Below are 16,820 nucleotides of genomic sequence, written 5' to 3' on the forward strand. Positions count from 1 at the left end.
CACACACACACACACACACACACACACACACACACACACACACACACACACACACACACACACTAACTGTCTCCTGGTAGATGACTAAGATGTTGGACCTGCTGGAGGACTTCCTGGAGAACGAGGGTTATAAGTACGAGAGGATTGATGGAAGTGTAACAGGGGGCATGAGACAGGAGGCCATCGACCGCTTCAACGGTGAGACACACACACATGGGTTCATGGATACACTAACGACAGCACAATTGGAACAGTAACTTTAACTGGGAAAAAATATGAATTGGAAGTTTCTATTTCACTTTTGTCACCTCCCTCCCTCTTTCTCTCCCTTCTCCTCTCTCTCTCTCTCTCCTCAGCTCCTGGCGCCCCTCAGTTTGCCTTCCTGCTCTCTACCAGAGCAGGAGGGTTGGGCATCAATCTGGCAACCGCCGACACCGTCGTCATCTACGACTCCGACTGGAACCCCCACAACGACATCCAGGTACACACACACACACACACACACACACACACACACACACACACACACACACACACACACACACACACACACACACACACACACACACACACACACACACACACACACACACACACACACACACACACACACTTGAAGCACACCTCCTGCTCACCTCTCCTCTTCCAATCTCTTCCCCCCTCTCTCAGGCATTCAGCAGAGCTCACAGGATTGGTCAGAATAAGAAGGTTATGATCTATCGCTTCGTTACCAAGGCGTCTGTGGAAGAGCGGATCACTCAGGTAAACCCAGTATACCAAGGCCTACCAGACTCATACAGAGTGGTAGGTAAAAGACAGACACTAATTCTCCTCTCATCCTCTCCTCCAGGTGGCTAAGAAGAAGATGATGTTGACCCACCTGGTGGTGCGTCCTGGGCTGGGCAGTAAGACAGGTTCCATGTCTAAACAGGAGCTGGATGACATCCTCAAGTTTGGAACAGAGGAGCTGTTCAAGGACGAGCTGGGAGAGGGTGAGTCACTAACTACTAACCATAACCAGGTTAGTCCACTCCAAACGGGTAGTCATTCCCATTGTCGGGGGCCGTAATGCCTGCTGGTTTTCCTTCAAACTAACAACCTGGAAACTAGGTGTGTGGCCTCTCCAGTATTTCTTACACACTCTTTCATTGTATGCCACTCTCTTTCCTTGTCCCTTTCCGTCTCAGGGGACAACAAGGAGGATGACAGCCAGGTCTTTCATTGTATGCCACTCTCTTTCCTTGTCCCTTTCCGTCTCAGGGGACAACAAGGAGGATGACAGCCAGGTCTTTCATTGTATGCCACTCTCTTTCCTTGTCCCTTTCTGTCTCAGGGGACAACAAGGAGGATGACAGCCAGGTCTTTCATTGTATGCCACTCTCTTTCCTTGTCTCTTTCCGTCTCAGGGGACAACAAGGAGGATGACAGCCAGGTCATCCATTATGATGACAAGGCCATAGACAGACTGCTGGACAGGAACCAGGAGTCAGAGTCCACTGAGGACACAGAGATCCAGAGCATGAACGAGTACCTCAGCTCCTTCAAAGTGGCCCAATACGTCGTCAAGGACGAGGAGGAGGAGGTGTGTGTGTGTGTGTGAGAGAGATACTGTGGAAGGTGATGAACAGGAGAGATGACCTCTGAGTCTGTGTTATTACACTTGAATGTGTTTGTGTACAAGTTCTTCCATCATTGTGTGTGTGTGTACAAGTTCTTCCATCATTGTGTGTGTGTGTACAAGTTCTTCCATCATTGTGTGTGTGTGTACAAGTTCTTCCATCATTGCTAACCTGTGTGTGTGTTAGTATATAAGTTCTTCCACCATTGCTAACCTGTGTGTGTGTGTGTTAGTATATGAGTTCTTCCATCATTGCTAACCTGTGTGTGTGTTAGTATATAAGTTATTCCATCATTGCTAACCTGTGTGTTAGTATATGAGTTCTTCCACCATTGCTAACCTGTGTGTTAGTATATGAGTTCTTCCATCATTGCTAACCTGTGTGTGTGTTAGTATATAAGTTATTCCATCATTGCTAACCTGTGTGTTAGTATATGAGTTCTTCCACCATTGCTAACCTGTGTGTTAGTATATGAGTTCTTCCATCATTGCTAACCTGTGTGTTAGTATACGAGTTCTTCCATCACTGCTAACCTTCGTGGGTGTGTTAGTATGCGAGTTCTTCCATCATTGCTAATCTGTGTGGGTGTGTTAGTATACGAGTTCTTACATCATTGCTAATCTGTGTGGGTGTGTTAGTATACGAGTTCTTACATCATTGCTAATCTGTGTGGGTGTGTTAGTATACGAGTTCTTCCATCACTGCTAACCTTCGTGGGTGTGTTAGTATACGAGTTCTTTCATCACTGCTAACCTTCGTGGGTGTGTTAGTATACGAGTTCTTACATCATTGCTAATCTGTGTGGGTGTGTTAGTATACGAGTTCTTCCATCACTGCTAAGCTGTGTGGGTGTGTTAGTATACGAGTTCTTCCATCAATGCTAATCTGTGTGGGTGTGTTAGTATACGAGTTCTTCCATCATTGCCAACCTGTGTGGGTGTGTTAGTATACGAGTTCTTCCATCATTGCTAACCTGTGTGGGTGTGTTAGTATACGAGTTCTTACATCATTGCTAATCTGTGTGGGTGTGTTAGTATACGAGTTCTTCCATCACTGCTAAGCTGTGTGGGTGTGTTAGTATACGAGTTCTTCCATCAATGCTAATCTGTGTGGGTGTGTTAGTATACGAGTTCTTCCATCATTGCCAACCTGTGTGGGTGTGTTAGTATACGAGTTCTTCCATCACTGCTAACCTGTGTGGGTGTGTTAGTATACGAGTTCTTCCATCATTGCTAACCTGTGTGGGTGTGTTAGTATACGAGTTCTTCCATCACTGCTAACCTGTGTGGGTGTGTTAGTATACGAGTTCTTACATCATTGCTAACCTTCGTGGGTGTGTTAGTATACAAGTTCTTCCATCTAGGCTAAGCTGTGTGTGTGTTAGTTAGTATACGAGTTCTTCCATCATTGCTAACCTGTGTGTGTGTGTCCAGGAGGAGGAGGTGCAGCGTGAGGTGATTAAACAGGAGGAGTCAGTAGACCCAGACTACTGGGAGAAACTGCTGAGACACCACTATGAGCAGCAGCAGGAGGACCTGGCCCGTAACCTGGGAAAGGGCAAGAGGACCCGCAAGCCTGTCAACTACAACGACGGCTCTCAGGAGGAACGAGGTAGTAGACGGGGTACAGAACAGCGCTGCACAATGCAACCTTTTTTACCTACTCTGTGTGTGTGGATGTGGACGTGTGGTAGGTAGGGTGTGTGGGATAAGAGTGTGTATATCTTGTGTTATATTGGAGTGTGTGTGTGTGTTAATGGTTTGTGTTCGTACTACATGTTTGTCTATGTCCCATCTCTGTCCTCTGTGTTTTTGAGGTGTTTCTAGTAGTATTCTAGGATTAAGCATGATGTTTCCTTCCTACTGTCTCAGTACTCTCTCCTGTCTGTCTCTAACAAGATTGGGCTCAATTCCAATTCAGGAAGTGAATTGAAATTCAATTCATGTTTGACAATTTCCCATTGACAATAAAGTGACCCCAACCGTGTTAATGACTTTGGTATTGACAAGTTTAGTTCTCTTGTGAAGTTGGTTGAAGTGAATATATGTCTGTGATTGTATCTGTTGTTCACTCTTTCTTCCTTCTCCCCTGAAAACAGAGTGGTCTGTGTCCTAAAACTCTCTGATTGGCTAATCCTGTCTCTTCCCCGTACCTGTCTCTCCATTCTATAAGCAGATTGGCAGGAGGATCAGTCTGACAACAACTCAGATTACTCTGTGGCCTCAGAGGAGGGAGATGAGGACTTTGATGAGCGATCAGAAGGTAACAAACACTATTGTCATGAATTCAAATTGAATACATTGCATTCGGAAAGTATTCAGACCCCTTCACCTTTTCCAACATTTTTTTATGTTACAGCCTAATTCTAAAATGTATTAAATAAAACATGTTGCTCATCAATCTACACACAATAACCCATAATGACAAATTGAAAAAAGTTTTTTTTTTAAACAAAATTTTTGGAGAAATACATTATTTACATAAGTATTCAGACCCTTTGCTATGAGACTCGAAATTGAGCTCAGGTGCATCCTGTTTCCATTGATCATCCTTGAGATGTTTTTACAACTTGATTGGTGTCCACCTGTGGTAAATTCACTTGATTGGACATGATTTGGATTTGGAAAGTATTCAGACCCCTTCACATTTTGTTACATTACAGCCTTATTCTAAAATTGATTAAAATTGTTTCCCCCCCCTCATCAATCTACACACAATACCCCATAATGACAAAGCAAAAACTGTTTTTAAGGAATTTTTGCAAAATTATTTATAAAACAAATAAAAAACTGAAATATCACATTTACATAAGTATTCAAACCTTTGCTCAGTACTTTGTTGAAGCACCTTTGGCAGCGATTACAGCCTCGATGACGCTCTAGGTTTGGTACACTTGTATTTGGGGAGTTTCTCCCATTCTTCTCTGCAGATCCTCTCAAGCTCTGTCGGGTTGGATGGGGAGTATCGCTGCTCAGCTATTTTCAGGTCTCTCCAGAAATGTTTGATCAGGTTCAAGTCCGGACTTGTCCTGAAGCCACTCCTGCATTGTCTTGGCTGTGTGCTTGGTGTTGTTGTCCTGTTGGAAGGTCTGAGGTCCTGAGTGCTCTGGAGCAGGTTTTCATCAAGGATCTCTGTCCTTTGCTCTGTTGATCTTTCCCTCGATCCTGACTAGTCTCCCAGTCCCTGCCGCTGACAAACATCCCTACGACATGATGTTGCACCACCACGCTTTACCGCAGGGATGGTATTGGCCAGGTGATGAGCGGACCTGGTTTCTTCCAGATGTGACGCTTGGCTTTCAGGCCAAAGAGTTTAATCTTGGTTTCATTTGACCAGAGAATCTTGGTCTGTCTAATTTTGTATTTATTTTTATATATTTCACCTTTATTTAACCAGGTAAGCTAGTTGAGACTAAATTCTCATTTACAACTGCGACCTGGCCAAGATAAAGCAAAGCAGTTCGACACATACAACAACACAGAGTTACACGTGGAATAAACAAGTTTACAGTCAATAACACAATAGAGAAAAAGAAAGTCTATATACAGTGTGTGCAAATGGCGTGAGGAGGTAGGCAATAAATAGGTGGAGTGCTGCAGATATATGGTTGACCTTCTGAAAGGTTCTCCTATCTCCACAGAGGAACTCTGGAGATCTGTCAGAGTGACCATCGGGTTCTTGCTCAGTTTGGCCGCGCGGCCAGCTCTAGGAAGAGTCTTGGTGGTTCCAAACTTCTTCAATTTAAGAATGATGGAGGCCACTGTGTTCTTGGGGACCTTTAATGCTGCAGAAATATTTTGGTACTCTTCCCCAGATCTGTGGCTCGACACAATCCTGTCTCGGAGCTTTACGGACTATTCCTTCGACCTCATGTCTTGGTTTTTGCTCTGACATACACTGTCAACTGTGGGGGTTTTCGTGAAAAGCCACATTTATTTATCCTGCTGAGGATGAAGAGGTACTGTTGCAAAATTACGTTTCCACGAAATGATGATAATGCTTTGCAACAAAAATTAAGGGCAACATTTCCAAATGCACTGTTAGAGTGTGTGTTTGTGTCTGAAAATAAATGAATCTCTGTATGTGCCAGTTCGAATTAGTGTTTGCTTGTGTGTTTTCCTACAAATGACAGAAAGTGAAAGAGTGTAATCATTTGTGTGTGAGAATGAGCGCGAGAGAGAGCAACTGATTCTGTTAGCCAGTTATATCAGGCCAATTAAATTATAATAGTACGAAACTATTCCACACTACAAGTCTAAGTAAGCAGAAGCACAAACGAATACTTAATGGCCGACGGAAGTTAGATGGGCCGGTAAGCCCCAACTACTGATACAGGTTTAGATATTTGTTCATCCCCCTAATAGTTCATTTAGGATTGGGGATAGAATAATCTGATTATAGATCTGTGGTTAAGGTCAGTTCTACCTGGAGTGTTACGAAGCTGTGTCCCATGCTAACGTCTTTCAAACGGCCCCTACAGATTATACAGAAACAGACTAACTCCTGCATCGACTTGTAAGACAGGGCAGCAACATGGTCAGAATATATCAATTCTGTACAGTGAGTCATCCATGTTCTTTTTGAGGATCTGTTCAAATTCTTATTTTGAGGTTTATAGTGTGGTGCTCATACATAGAATTAGAAGAAACAGTTGAATGCACTTATGATAACATCCATTCTTTGAGTTTATGGATATCCAATCATTGTTAAGTTAATATATGGTTAAACTACAAGTGTTTTGAAATGGAAGGGTTGCAGGTAAAAAGTCTGGTGTAGAATACCTTTTAATTTACATTGTTGGAACAACATTTCCATTGATGAAATTCACAAAAAAATCATCCAGAACATACAGTGGGGAAAAAAAGTATTTAGTCAGCCACCAATTGTGCAAGTTCTCCCACTTAAAAAGATGAGAGAGACCTGTAAATAGCAAATTATGGTGGAAAATAAGTATTTGGTCAATAACAAAGTTTATCTCAATACTTTGTTATATACCCTTTGTTGGCAATGACAGAGGTCAAACGTTTTCTGTAAGTCTTCACAAGGTTTTCACACACATGCAGATCTCCTCTAGAGCAGTTATGTTTTGGGGCTGTTGCTGGGCAACACGGACTTTCAACTCCCTCCAAAGATTTTCTATGGGTTTGAGATCTGGAGACTGGCTAGGCCACTCCAGGAACTTGAAATGCTTCTTACAAAGCCACTCCTTCGTTGCCCGGGCGGTGTGTTTTGGATCATTGTCATGCTGAAAGACCCAGAACACGTTTAATCTTCAATGCCCTTGCTGATGGAAGGAGGTTTTCACTCAAAATCTCACGATACATGGCCCCATTCATTCTTTCCTTTACACGGATCAGTCGTCCTGGTCCCTTTGCAGAAAAACAGCCCCAAAGCATGATGTTTCCACCCCCATGCTTCACAGTAGGTATGGTGTTCTTTGGATGCAACTCAGCATTCTTTGTCCTCCAAACACGACGAGTTGAGTTTTTACCAAAACGTTTATTTTGGTTTCATCTGACCATATGACATTCTCCCAATCTTCTTCTGGATCATCCAAATACTCTCTAGCAAACTTCAGATGGGCCTGGACATGTACTGGCTTAACCAGGGGGACACGTCTGGCACTGCAGGATTTGAGTCCCTGGCGGCGTAGTGTGTTACTGATGGTAGGCTTTGTTACTTTGGTCCCAGCTTTCTGCAGGTCATTCACTAGGTCCCCCCGTGTGGTTCTGGGATTTTTGCTCACCGTTCTTGTTATAATTCTGACCCCATCGGGTGAGATCTTGCGTGGAGCCCCAGATCGAGGGAGATTATCAGTGGTCTTGTATGTCTTCCATTTCCTAATAATTGCTCCCACAGTTGATTTCTTCAAACCAAGCTGCTTACCTATTGCAGATTCAGTCTTCCCAGCCTGTTGCAGGTCTACAATTTTGTTTCTGGTGTCCTTTGACAGCTCTTTGGTCTTGTCCATAGTGGAGTTTGGAGTGTGACTGTTTGAGGTTGTGGACAGGTGTCTTTTATACTGATAACAAGTTCAAACAGGTGCCATTAATACAGGTAACGAGTGGAGGACATAGGAGCCTCTTAAAGAAGAAGTTACAGGTCTGTGAGAGCCAGAAATATTGCTTTTTTGTAGTTGACCAAATACTTATTTTCCACCATAATTTGCAAATAAATTAATTAAAAATCCTACAATGTGATTTTCTGGATTTTTTATCCTAATTTTGTCTGTCATAGTCGAAGTGTACCTATGATGAAAATTACAGGCCTCTCATCTTTTTAAGTGGGAGAACTTGCACAATTGGTGGCTGACTAAATACTTTTTTGCCCCACTGTATGTGTGTATGTATTATGTAAGAAAGACAATATATATGACAATATAAAGAAGCGTTTTGGTGGGAAAACAATAATTCATACAATGTTGGTCAGAAATGTGACCTGCTGTGGTCTGGGTTCGAACCATTGATCTATTGATTGAACGTCAGATGAGTTACTGATTGCTCCATGGTGGTAGATAAAACAGTAATGACAGCAGATTTCACCCTGAGTGAGCCACTCTAAATCGTCATAATCGTAAATATTTCCATGCTAAATGGTAAACACGTTTACAGAAGGTTAATCTGATGATGTTCACTTGCCTCGGTTGACGTTCGCGTCACAGAACATTCGGAGCGGATTTTATTACAGCGCGACAGATACAGAAGCTACTCGCGGTTATGTTTTTCGTTATTGAGGTGTTCATTTCGATTATCTGCCCGTTTCGATTGCTACAGTCAGTAGTGCTCTTTCAAGATCAGATATATCGAGGAGTAGCAGCATCGTCTGTGAATATGATAGCTACTAATTCAATTCGAAGGGCTGTATTGGCATGAGAAACATATGTTAACATTGCCAAAGCAAGTGAAATAGATAATAAACAATAAAAAATTAACAGTAAACATGACACTCACAGAATTTCCAAAGGAATAGAGACATTTCAAATGTCATAGTATGGCTACATACTGTGTTGTAGCGATGTGCAAATCATTCAAGTTAGCTATTAGCTAACTTTCGCTAATATCAGGGATGTATTCACTAGGAACAAACCGGGGAAGTACCTTCCTGATTGTTTTCAATATAAACTGTTTTTTGTGCTACATTGCAAACCGTTTCCGTTTGCAACTGTTTGCTGAGATGTGAACTAATGATACACACCATTGCCTCCTTGCAATTCGTTTTTTCAGCAAGTTCACTGATGATGCAGCAACAATGTATCAGTCAATATATGTCTTTCAGACAATACAGGGTTTGAATCCTTTATCATGTCATATTCTATGGTACACTATTTCAAATAGGTCTGTCTGCAACTTGTATCTGCAATTGGTTGTAAAAATATCAAAGGCTTGCAAAAAAAAACATCCGGTAGAGGGGTAAAATAGCACACAATTCCATGCTGTTTTGAGGGGTCATTCAATCAAAATCTCTTATAGTGATGTAGGGAGTTTACCCCAACTCTATTGCAGGATGAATTGTGTGTGTGTCAGTACACATTAATATGTGTGTATTTTCTGTGTGTGAGTGTACAGTCGTGGCCAAAAGTTTTGAGAATGACAAAAATGTTAATTTTCACAAAGTCTGCTGCCTCAGTTTGTATGATGGCAATTTGCATATACTCCAGAATGTTATGAAGATAAATCAGATGAATTGCAATTCATTGCAAAATCCCTATTTGTTATCCAAATTAACTGAATCCCCAAAAAACATTTCCACTGCATTTCAGCCCTGCTACAAAAGGACCAGTTGACATGTCAGTGATTCTCTCGTTAACACAGGTGTGAGTGTTGACGAGGACAAGGCTGGAGATCACTCTGTCATGCTGATTGAGTTCGAATAACAGACTGGAAGCTTCAAAAGGAGGGTGGTGCTTGGAATCATTGTTCTCCCTCTGTCAACCATGGTTACCTGCAAGGAAACACGTGTCGTCATCATTGCTTTGCACAGAAAGGGCTTCACGGGCAAGGATATTGCTGCCAGTAAGATTGGATCTAAATCAGCCATTTATTGGATCATCAAGAACTTCAAGGAGAGCGGTTCAATTGTTGTGAAGAAGGACCGTCTTCTAAAGACCGTCTCCTAAAGTTGATTCAGCTGCGGGATCGGGGCACCACCAGTACAGAGCTTGCTCAGGAATGGCAGCAGGCAGGTGTGAGTGTATCTGCATGCACAGTGAAGCGAAAACTTTTGGAGGATGATCTGGTGTCAAGAAGGGCAGCAAAGAAGCCACTTCTCTCCAGGAAAAACATCAGGGACAGACGGATATTCTGCAAAAGGTACAGGGATTGGACTGTTGAGGACTGGGGTAAAATCCATTATCTCTGATGAATCCCCTTTCCGATTGTTTGGGGCATCCGGAAAAAAACTTGTCCGGAGAAGACAAGGTGAGCTCTACCATCAGTCCTGTGTCATGACAACAGTAGAGCATCCTGAGACATTTCATGTGTGGGGTTGTTTCTCTGCCAAGGGCTCACTCACAATTTTGCCTAAGAACACAGCCATGAATAAAGAATGGTACCAACACATCCTCTGAGAGCAACTTCTCACAACCGTCCAGGAACAGTTTGGTGACGAACAATGCCTTTTCCAGCATGATGGAGCACCTTGCCATAAGGCAAAAGTGATAACTAAGTGGCTCGGGGAACAAAACATCAACATTTTGGGTCCATGGCCAGGAAACTCCCCAGACCTTAATCCCATTGAGAACTTGTGGTCAATCCTCAAGAGGCGGGTGGACAAACAAAACCCCACAAATTCTGACAAACTCCAAGCATTGATTATGGAAGAATGGGCTGCCATCAGTCAGGATGTGGCCCAGAAGTTAATTGACAACATGTCAGGGTGGATTGCAGAGGTCTTGAAAAAGAAGGGTCAACACTGCAAATATTGACTCTTTGCATCAACTTCATGTAATTGTCAATAAAAGCCTTTGACACTTATGAAATGCTTGTAATTATACATCAGTATTCTATAGTAACATCTGACAAAAATATCTAAAGACACTGAGGCAGCAGACTTTGTAAAAATTAATATTTGTGTCATTCTCAAAACTTTGAGCCACGAATGAAGTGTGTGTGTGAGACTAACATGACATGACATGACCTGTGTTTCTCCATCCAACCAGCCAACACCCGCAGGCCAAGCCGCAAGGGGCTGAGGAACGAAAGGGACAAACCACTGCCCCCCCTGTTGGCCAGAGTGGGAGGCAACATTGAGGTCAGACTGCAGCTTCTATCAGTCTCTCTCACCGTCTGTCACTCAAAAGAAAAATCGACATTGTCCTCTTCATATCTCCCTCAACAACCAGTCTTTTCTTTCACCATGTCTACTTCTGCCTGCACATTTTCCTCTCTCTCTTTACCACTTGTCTTTTGTCTCTTTCAGTACGTATGTTGCTCTAACCCCCCCTCTCTCTCTCTCTCTCTCTCTCTCTCTCTCACTCACTCACACTCACTCACTCACTCACTCACTCACACACACACACACACACACACACACACACACACACACACACACACACACACACACACACACACACACACACACACACAGGTGTTGGGCTTCAATGCGCGCCAGAGAAAGGCTTTCCTGAATGCAGTGATGCGCTATGGGATGCCTCCTCAGGATGCCTTCACCACCCAGTGGCTGGTCAGAGACCTCAGGGGGAAGTCTGAGAAAGAGTTCAAGTGAGTCTGTGTTAACTTCTCTAGGGTACGGGCAGCATTTAGAATTTTGGATAAAAAGCATACCCAAATTAAACAGCTCTCTACTCAGGCCCAGAAGATAGGATATGCATATAATTAGTAGATTTTGAGAGAAAACACTCTAAAGTTTCCAAAACTGTTACAATAATGTCTGTGAGTATAACAGAACTGATTTGGCAGGCGAAAATCGGAGAAAAATCCATTCAGGAAGTAGGATTTTTGTTTTTGTAGTTTTCTTGTCAATGCCATTACAGTATCCCTTGACTTAGGACTCAAATTGCAGTTCCTATGCCTTCCACTAGATGTCAACAGTCTTTATAAATAATAATTGTAAGGTATGCTTTTGCCGTAAAGTATTTTTTAAATCTGATACCGTGGTTGGATTCACAAGAAGTTAATCCTTAAACCAATGTAAAATAGTTGTATCTTTTCTGAATTTTTATAATGAGTTTTTCTGTATTTGAATTTGGCCCTATGCAATCTCACTGGATGTTGGCCAGGTGGGACGCTAGCATTCCAAATACCCTAGAGAGGTTAATGTCGATGTTCTATCTATTTATGTGTGTGTGCAGTCTTTATGTGTGTGTGTGTTCCCAATGGTCCGTATAACAGTATTCTCTCTCCCTCAGGGCGTATGTCTCTCTCTTCATGCGTCATCTCTGTGAGCCGGGGGCTGACGGAGCGGAGACCTTCGCTGACGGGGTTCCACGGGAGGGGTTGTCACGACAACATGTCCTTACTCGCATCGGCGTGATGTCATTGATCAGGAAGAAAGTAAGCAATGTGTTATCAATTGATCATTTGTTGTTTTGTTTTCATTTAATTGGTGTATGTATTGATTGTATTGATGTCCAGGTGCAGGAGTTTGAGCATGTGAACGGCCAGTGGTCCATGCCCTGGATGATGGAGCTGGAGGAGAACAGGAGGCTGGCAGCCATCGCTGCTGGAGAGGATGTCAAAACACCTTCTACTGGAACCCCCGCTGACACACAGCCCAACACACCTGCCCCAGGTACACACACACACACACACACACACACACACACACACACACACACACACACACACACACACACACACACACACACACAGCCCAACACACCTGCCCCAGGTACACACACACACACACACACACACACACACACACACACACACACACACACACACACACACACACACATACACACAGACACACACACACACACACAAACACAGTAAGATGGAAATATACTCAATCATTCTCTCACGCTTTCTCTGTTGCTAACAGAGGACCTCACTAAGTCTGAAGACACTGGCAAGGAGACGGAGGTAAATAAGGAGGGAGAGGCAGAAAAGGACGGCAGGATGCACAGCAAGACAGAAGACCCAGAGGTGAACATTCTTTATTACATTATACTGCACCCTCCGCTCAGATTGTGATGTCATCCCATCACTACCCCAATCCTGACCCCTTTTTCCTCCTCACAGATTATTGAAATCCCAGACGAGATGGAAAACCGCTCTGAAAGGAAAGAGGCAGAGGGAGAGTCCTCCACCACAGAGAACGACAAAGAAAAGAACAAAGACACAGAAGAGAAGGAGGATAAAGAGACTGAAGAGAAGGAAACCAAGGAAACCCAAAAGGAGACGGCAGACAAGGAGAAGGATTCCCCCACTGAGGTCAAAGGTGAAGGGTCAGAGGCCACAGCAATGTCAGAGGAGGCCAAGCCTAAAGGTCAGTCGGGACAGTCAGGGTGACACAGATACTGTATTAAGGTCATGTCTCCTGTGGTTGTGACCCCTGACCTGTGTTCTCTCTGTTATAGTGGAGGAGAGCAAAGAGGAGAAGATGGACACCAGTCCTCTTGCAGAGGACAGGAAAGGTAGGTTCTTCTGTTCCTTACACACATTTATGGACACACACACACGAACAAACATATGGTGCTAACCCAGTATTCTTCCTCCCTTCAGAGCAAAAAGAGGAGAAAGATGGTTTGAAGACCGAGGAGTCTGGCAAGCTGCAGAATGGAGAGAACAGTAAAGAAGGAGTGGCAGCAGCAGCGATGGCGGTGAATGTGAGTGAGGAGAAGAAGAAGGCTACCAAGCAGAGGTTCATGTTCAACATCGCAGACGGAGGATTCACAGGTACACACACAGATCTAGGATCAGCTAACCCTCCCCAACTCCCTAACCTTATCTAGTAACCATTGGGAGGCAGGGGGATGCAAACTGTCCTTTGTTCATTTTCAGTCTCTCTTAACATCTCTCTCTCTCTCCAGAGCTCCACTCTCTGTGGCAGAACGAGGAGAGGGCGGCGACCGTCACCAAGAAGACATTTGAGATCTGGCATCGTCGCCATGACTACTGGCTGCTGGCTGGCATCATACAGTATCCTTTCACTCTGTACCAATGTCACTCTGTACCAACGTCACTCTGTACCAACGTCACTCTGTACCAACGTCACTCTGTACCAACGTCTCTCTGTACCAACGTCACCCTGTACCAACCTCTCTCTGTACCAAACGTCACTCTGTACCAACGTCACTCTGTACCAACGTCTCTCTGTACCAACGTCTCTCTGTACCAACTTCACCCTGTACCAACCTCTCTCTGTACCAACGTCACTCTGTACCAACGTCTCTCTGTACCAACGTCTCTCTGTACCAACGTCACTCTGTACCAACGTCTCTCTGTACCAACGTCACTCTGTACCAACGTCTCTCTGTACCAACTTCACCTCTGTACCAACTCTCTCTGTACCAACGTCACTCTGTACCAACGTCACTCTGTACCAACGTCTCTCTGTACCAACGTCACTCTGTACCAACGTCTCTCTGTACCAACGTCTCTCTGTACCAACGTCTCTCTGTACCAACGTCACTCTGTACCAACATCACTCTGTACCAATCTCACTCTGTACCAACGTCACTCTGTACCAACGTCACTCTGTACCAACGTCACTCTGTACCAACGTCACTCTGTACCAACCTCACTCTGTACCAATCTCACTCTGTACCAACGTCACTCTGTACCAACGTCACTCTGTACCAACGTCACCCTGTACCAACCTCTCTCTGTACCAACGTCTCTCTGTACCAACGTCACTCTGTACCAATCTCACTCTGTACCAACGTCACCCTGTACCAACGTCACTCTGTACCAACGTCTCTCTGTACCAACGTCACTCTGTACCAATCTCACTCTGTACCAACGTCACTCTGTACCAATGTCTCTCTGTACCAACGTCACTCTGTACCAACCTCTCTCTGTACCAACTTCACCCTGTACCAACGTCACTCTGTACCAACGTCACTCTGTACCAACGTCTCTGTACCAACGTCACTCTGTACCAACGTCTCTCTGTACCAATCTCACTCTGTACCAACGTCACTCTGTACCAACGTCTCTCTGTACCAACGTCTCTCTGTACCAACGTCACTCTGTACCAACGTCACTCTGTACCAACGTCACTCTGTACCAACGTCTCTCTGTACCAACGTCTCTCTGTACCAACGTCTCTGTACCAACGTCTCTCTGTACCAATCTCACTCTGTACCAATCTCACTCTGTACCAATCTCACTCTGTACCAACCTCTCTCTGTACCAACGTCTCTCTGTACCAATCTCACTCTGTACCAATCTCACTCTGTACCAATCTCACTCTGTACCAACGTCACTCTGTACCAATCTCACTCTGTACCAACGTCACTCTGTACCAACGTCTCTCTGTACCAATCTCACTCTGTACCAATCTCACTCTGTACCAACGTCACTCTGTACCAATCTCACTCTGTACCAACGTCTCTCTGTACCAATCTCACTCTGTACCAATCTCACTCTGTACCAACGTCTCTCTGTACCAACGTCTCTCTGTACCAATCTCACTTTGTACCAATCTCACTCTGTACCATTCTCACTCTGTACCAACCTCACTCTGTACCAACCTCACTCTGTACCAATCTCACTTTGTACCAATCTCACTCTGTACCAACGTCTCTCTGTACCAACGTCACTCTGTACCAATCTCACTCTGTACCAACGTCACTCTGTACCAATGTCTCTCTGTACCAACGTCACTCTGTACCAACCTCTCTCTGTACCAACTTCACCCTGTACCAACGTCACTCTGTACCAACGTCACTCTGTACCAACGTCTCTGTACCAACGTCACTCTGTACCAACGTCTCTCTGTACCAATCTCACTCTGTACCAACGTCACTCTGTACCAACGTCTCTCTGTACCAATCTCACTCTGTACCAATCTCACTCTGTACCAACGTCTCTCTGTACCAACGTCTCTCTGTACCAATCTCACTTTGTACCAATCTCACTCTGTACCATTCTCACTCTGTACCAACCTCACTCTGTACCAACCTCACTCTGTACCAATCTCACTTTGTACCAATCTCACTCTGTACCAACGTCACTCTGTACCAACGTCACTCTGTACCAACCTCACTCTGTACCAATCTCACTTTGTACCAATCTCACTCTGTACCAATCTCACTCTGTACCAACCTCACTCTGTACCAACCTCACTCTGTACCAATCTCACTTTGTACCAATCTCACTCTGTACCATTCTCACTCTGTACCAACCTCACTCTGTACCAACCTCACTCTGTACCAACCTCACTCTGCTAATCAAAGTGTGGAGGAGTAGGTTATTAGTTGGATCAGGTACGTTAGTGCAGGGCTGGAACTAAAACCTATAGGACCAGGGTTGGAGACCACTGCACTAGTCAGCAGGATGTCAGAGGTTTGGTGGGAGGACTGTGAATCATGATGTCATGACCTTTGACCGTGGCACCTCTCAGACACGGTTACGCTCGCTGGCAGGACGTGCAGAGCGACGTGAAGTATGCTATCCTCAACGAGCCCTTCAAGGGGGAGATGAGCCGAGGAAACTTCCTGGAGATCAAGAACAAGTTCCTGGCCAGGAGGTTTAAGGTGCGCTGGGCTGGCGGGATGTTTCTGGCTGTTTCTGTCTATTGAACCACTCTGTGTTCTGTTGAGCCATCCCTCTCTCCCACTGTCTCTTTCTTTCTGTTAATCACTCTGTTTACCTCTTCCCTCTCCCCCACTGTCTCTTTCTTTCTGTTAATCACTCTGTTCACCTCTTCCCTCTCTCCCACTGTCTCTTTCTTTCTGTTAATCACTCTGTTTACCTCTTCCCTCTCTCCCACTGTCTCTTTCTTTCTGTTAATCACTCTGTTCACCTCTTCCCTCTCTCCCACTGTCTCTTTCTTTCTGTTAATCACTCTGTTTACCTCTTCCCTCTCTCCCACTGTCTCTTTCTTTCTGTTAATCACTCTGTTTACCTCTTCCCTCTCTCCCACTGTCTCTTTCTTTCTGTTAATCACTCTGTTTACCTCTTCCCTCTCTCCCACTGTCTCTTTCTTTCTGTTAATCACTCTGTTCACCTCTTCCCTCTCTCCCACTGTCTCTTTCTTTCTGTTAATCACTCTGTTTACCTCTTCCCTCTC

General features: G+C 44.4%; 1 protein-coding gene across 4 annotated transcripts in view; it reads left to right on the forward strand.

The window, feature by feature from the left end:
- The window catches only part of LOC118367674 (chromodomain-helicase-DNA-binding protein 4-like), a 70,266-nt gene that overhangs the window by 40,157 nt on the left and 13,289 nt on the right, over positions 1–16,820 (forward strand). For 2 of the 4 annotated variants that reach the window (XM_052489149.1, XM_052489148.1), the window contains exons 23-39: positions 81–198; positions 357–481; positions 670–762; positions 851–992; positions 1,407–1,582; positions 3,053–3,242; positions 3,795–3,881; positions 10,777–10,868; positions 11,205–11,338; positions 11,986–12,130; positions 12,212–12,368; positions 12,624–12,727; positions 12,824–13,070; positions 13,162–13,218; positions 13,307–13,480; positions 13,615–13,723; positions 16,152–16,284. In XM_052489149.1, coding sequence (XP_052345109.1) covers positions 81–198; positions 357–481; positions 670–762; positions 851–992; positions 1,407–1,582; positions 3,053–3,242; positions 3,795–3,881; positions 10,777–10,868; positions 11,205–11,338; positions 11,986–12,130; positions 12,212–12,368; positions 12,624–12,727; positions 12,824–13,070; positions 13,162–13,218; positions 13,307–13,480; positions 13,615–13,723; positions 16,152–16,284 — 2,283 coding nt within the window. Of the gene's footprint in view, positions 1–80; positions 199–356; positions 482–669; positions 763–850; positions 993–1,406; positions 1,583–3,052; positions 3,243–3,791; positions 3,882–10,776; positions 10,869–11,204; positions 11,339–11,985; positions 12,131–12,211; positions 12,369–12,623; positions 12,728–12,823; positions 13,071–13,161; positions 13,219–13,306; positions 13,481–13,614; positions 13,724–16,151; positions 16,285–16,820 lie in introns of all 4 variants that reach the window. The other 2 variants (XM_052489150.1, XM_052489152.1) reach the window with 2 other exon arrangements.

This window comes from Oncorhynchus keta, chromosome 31 (genome assembly GCF_023373465.1).
Source record: "Oncorhynchus keta strain PuntledgeMale-10-30-2019 chromosome 31, Oket_V2, whole genome shotgun sequence".
Taxonomy (NCBI): domain Eukaryota; kingdom Metazoa; phylum Chordata; class Actinopteri; order Salmoniformes; family Salmonidae; genus Oncorhynchus; species Oncorhynchus keta.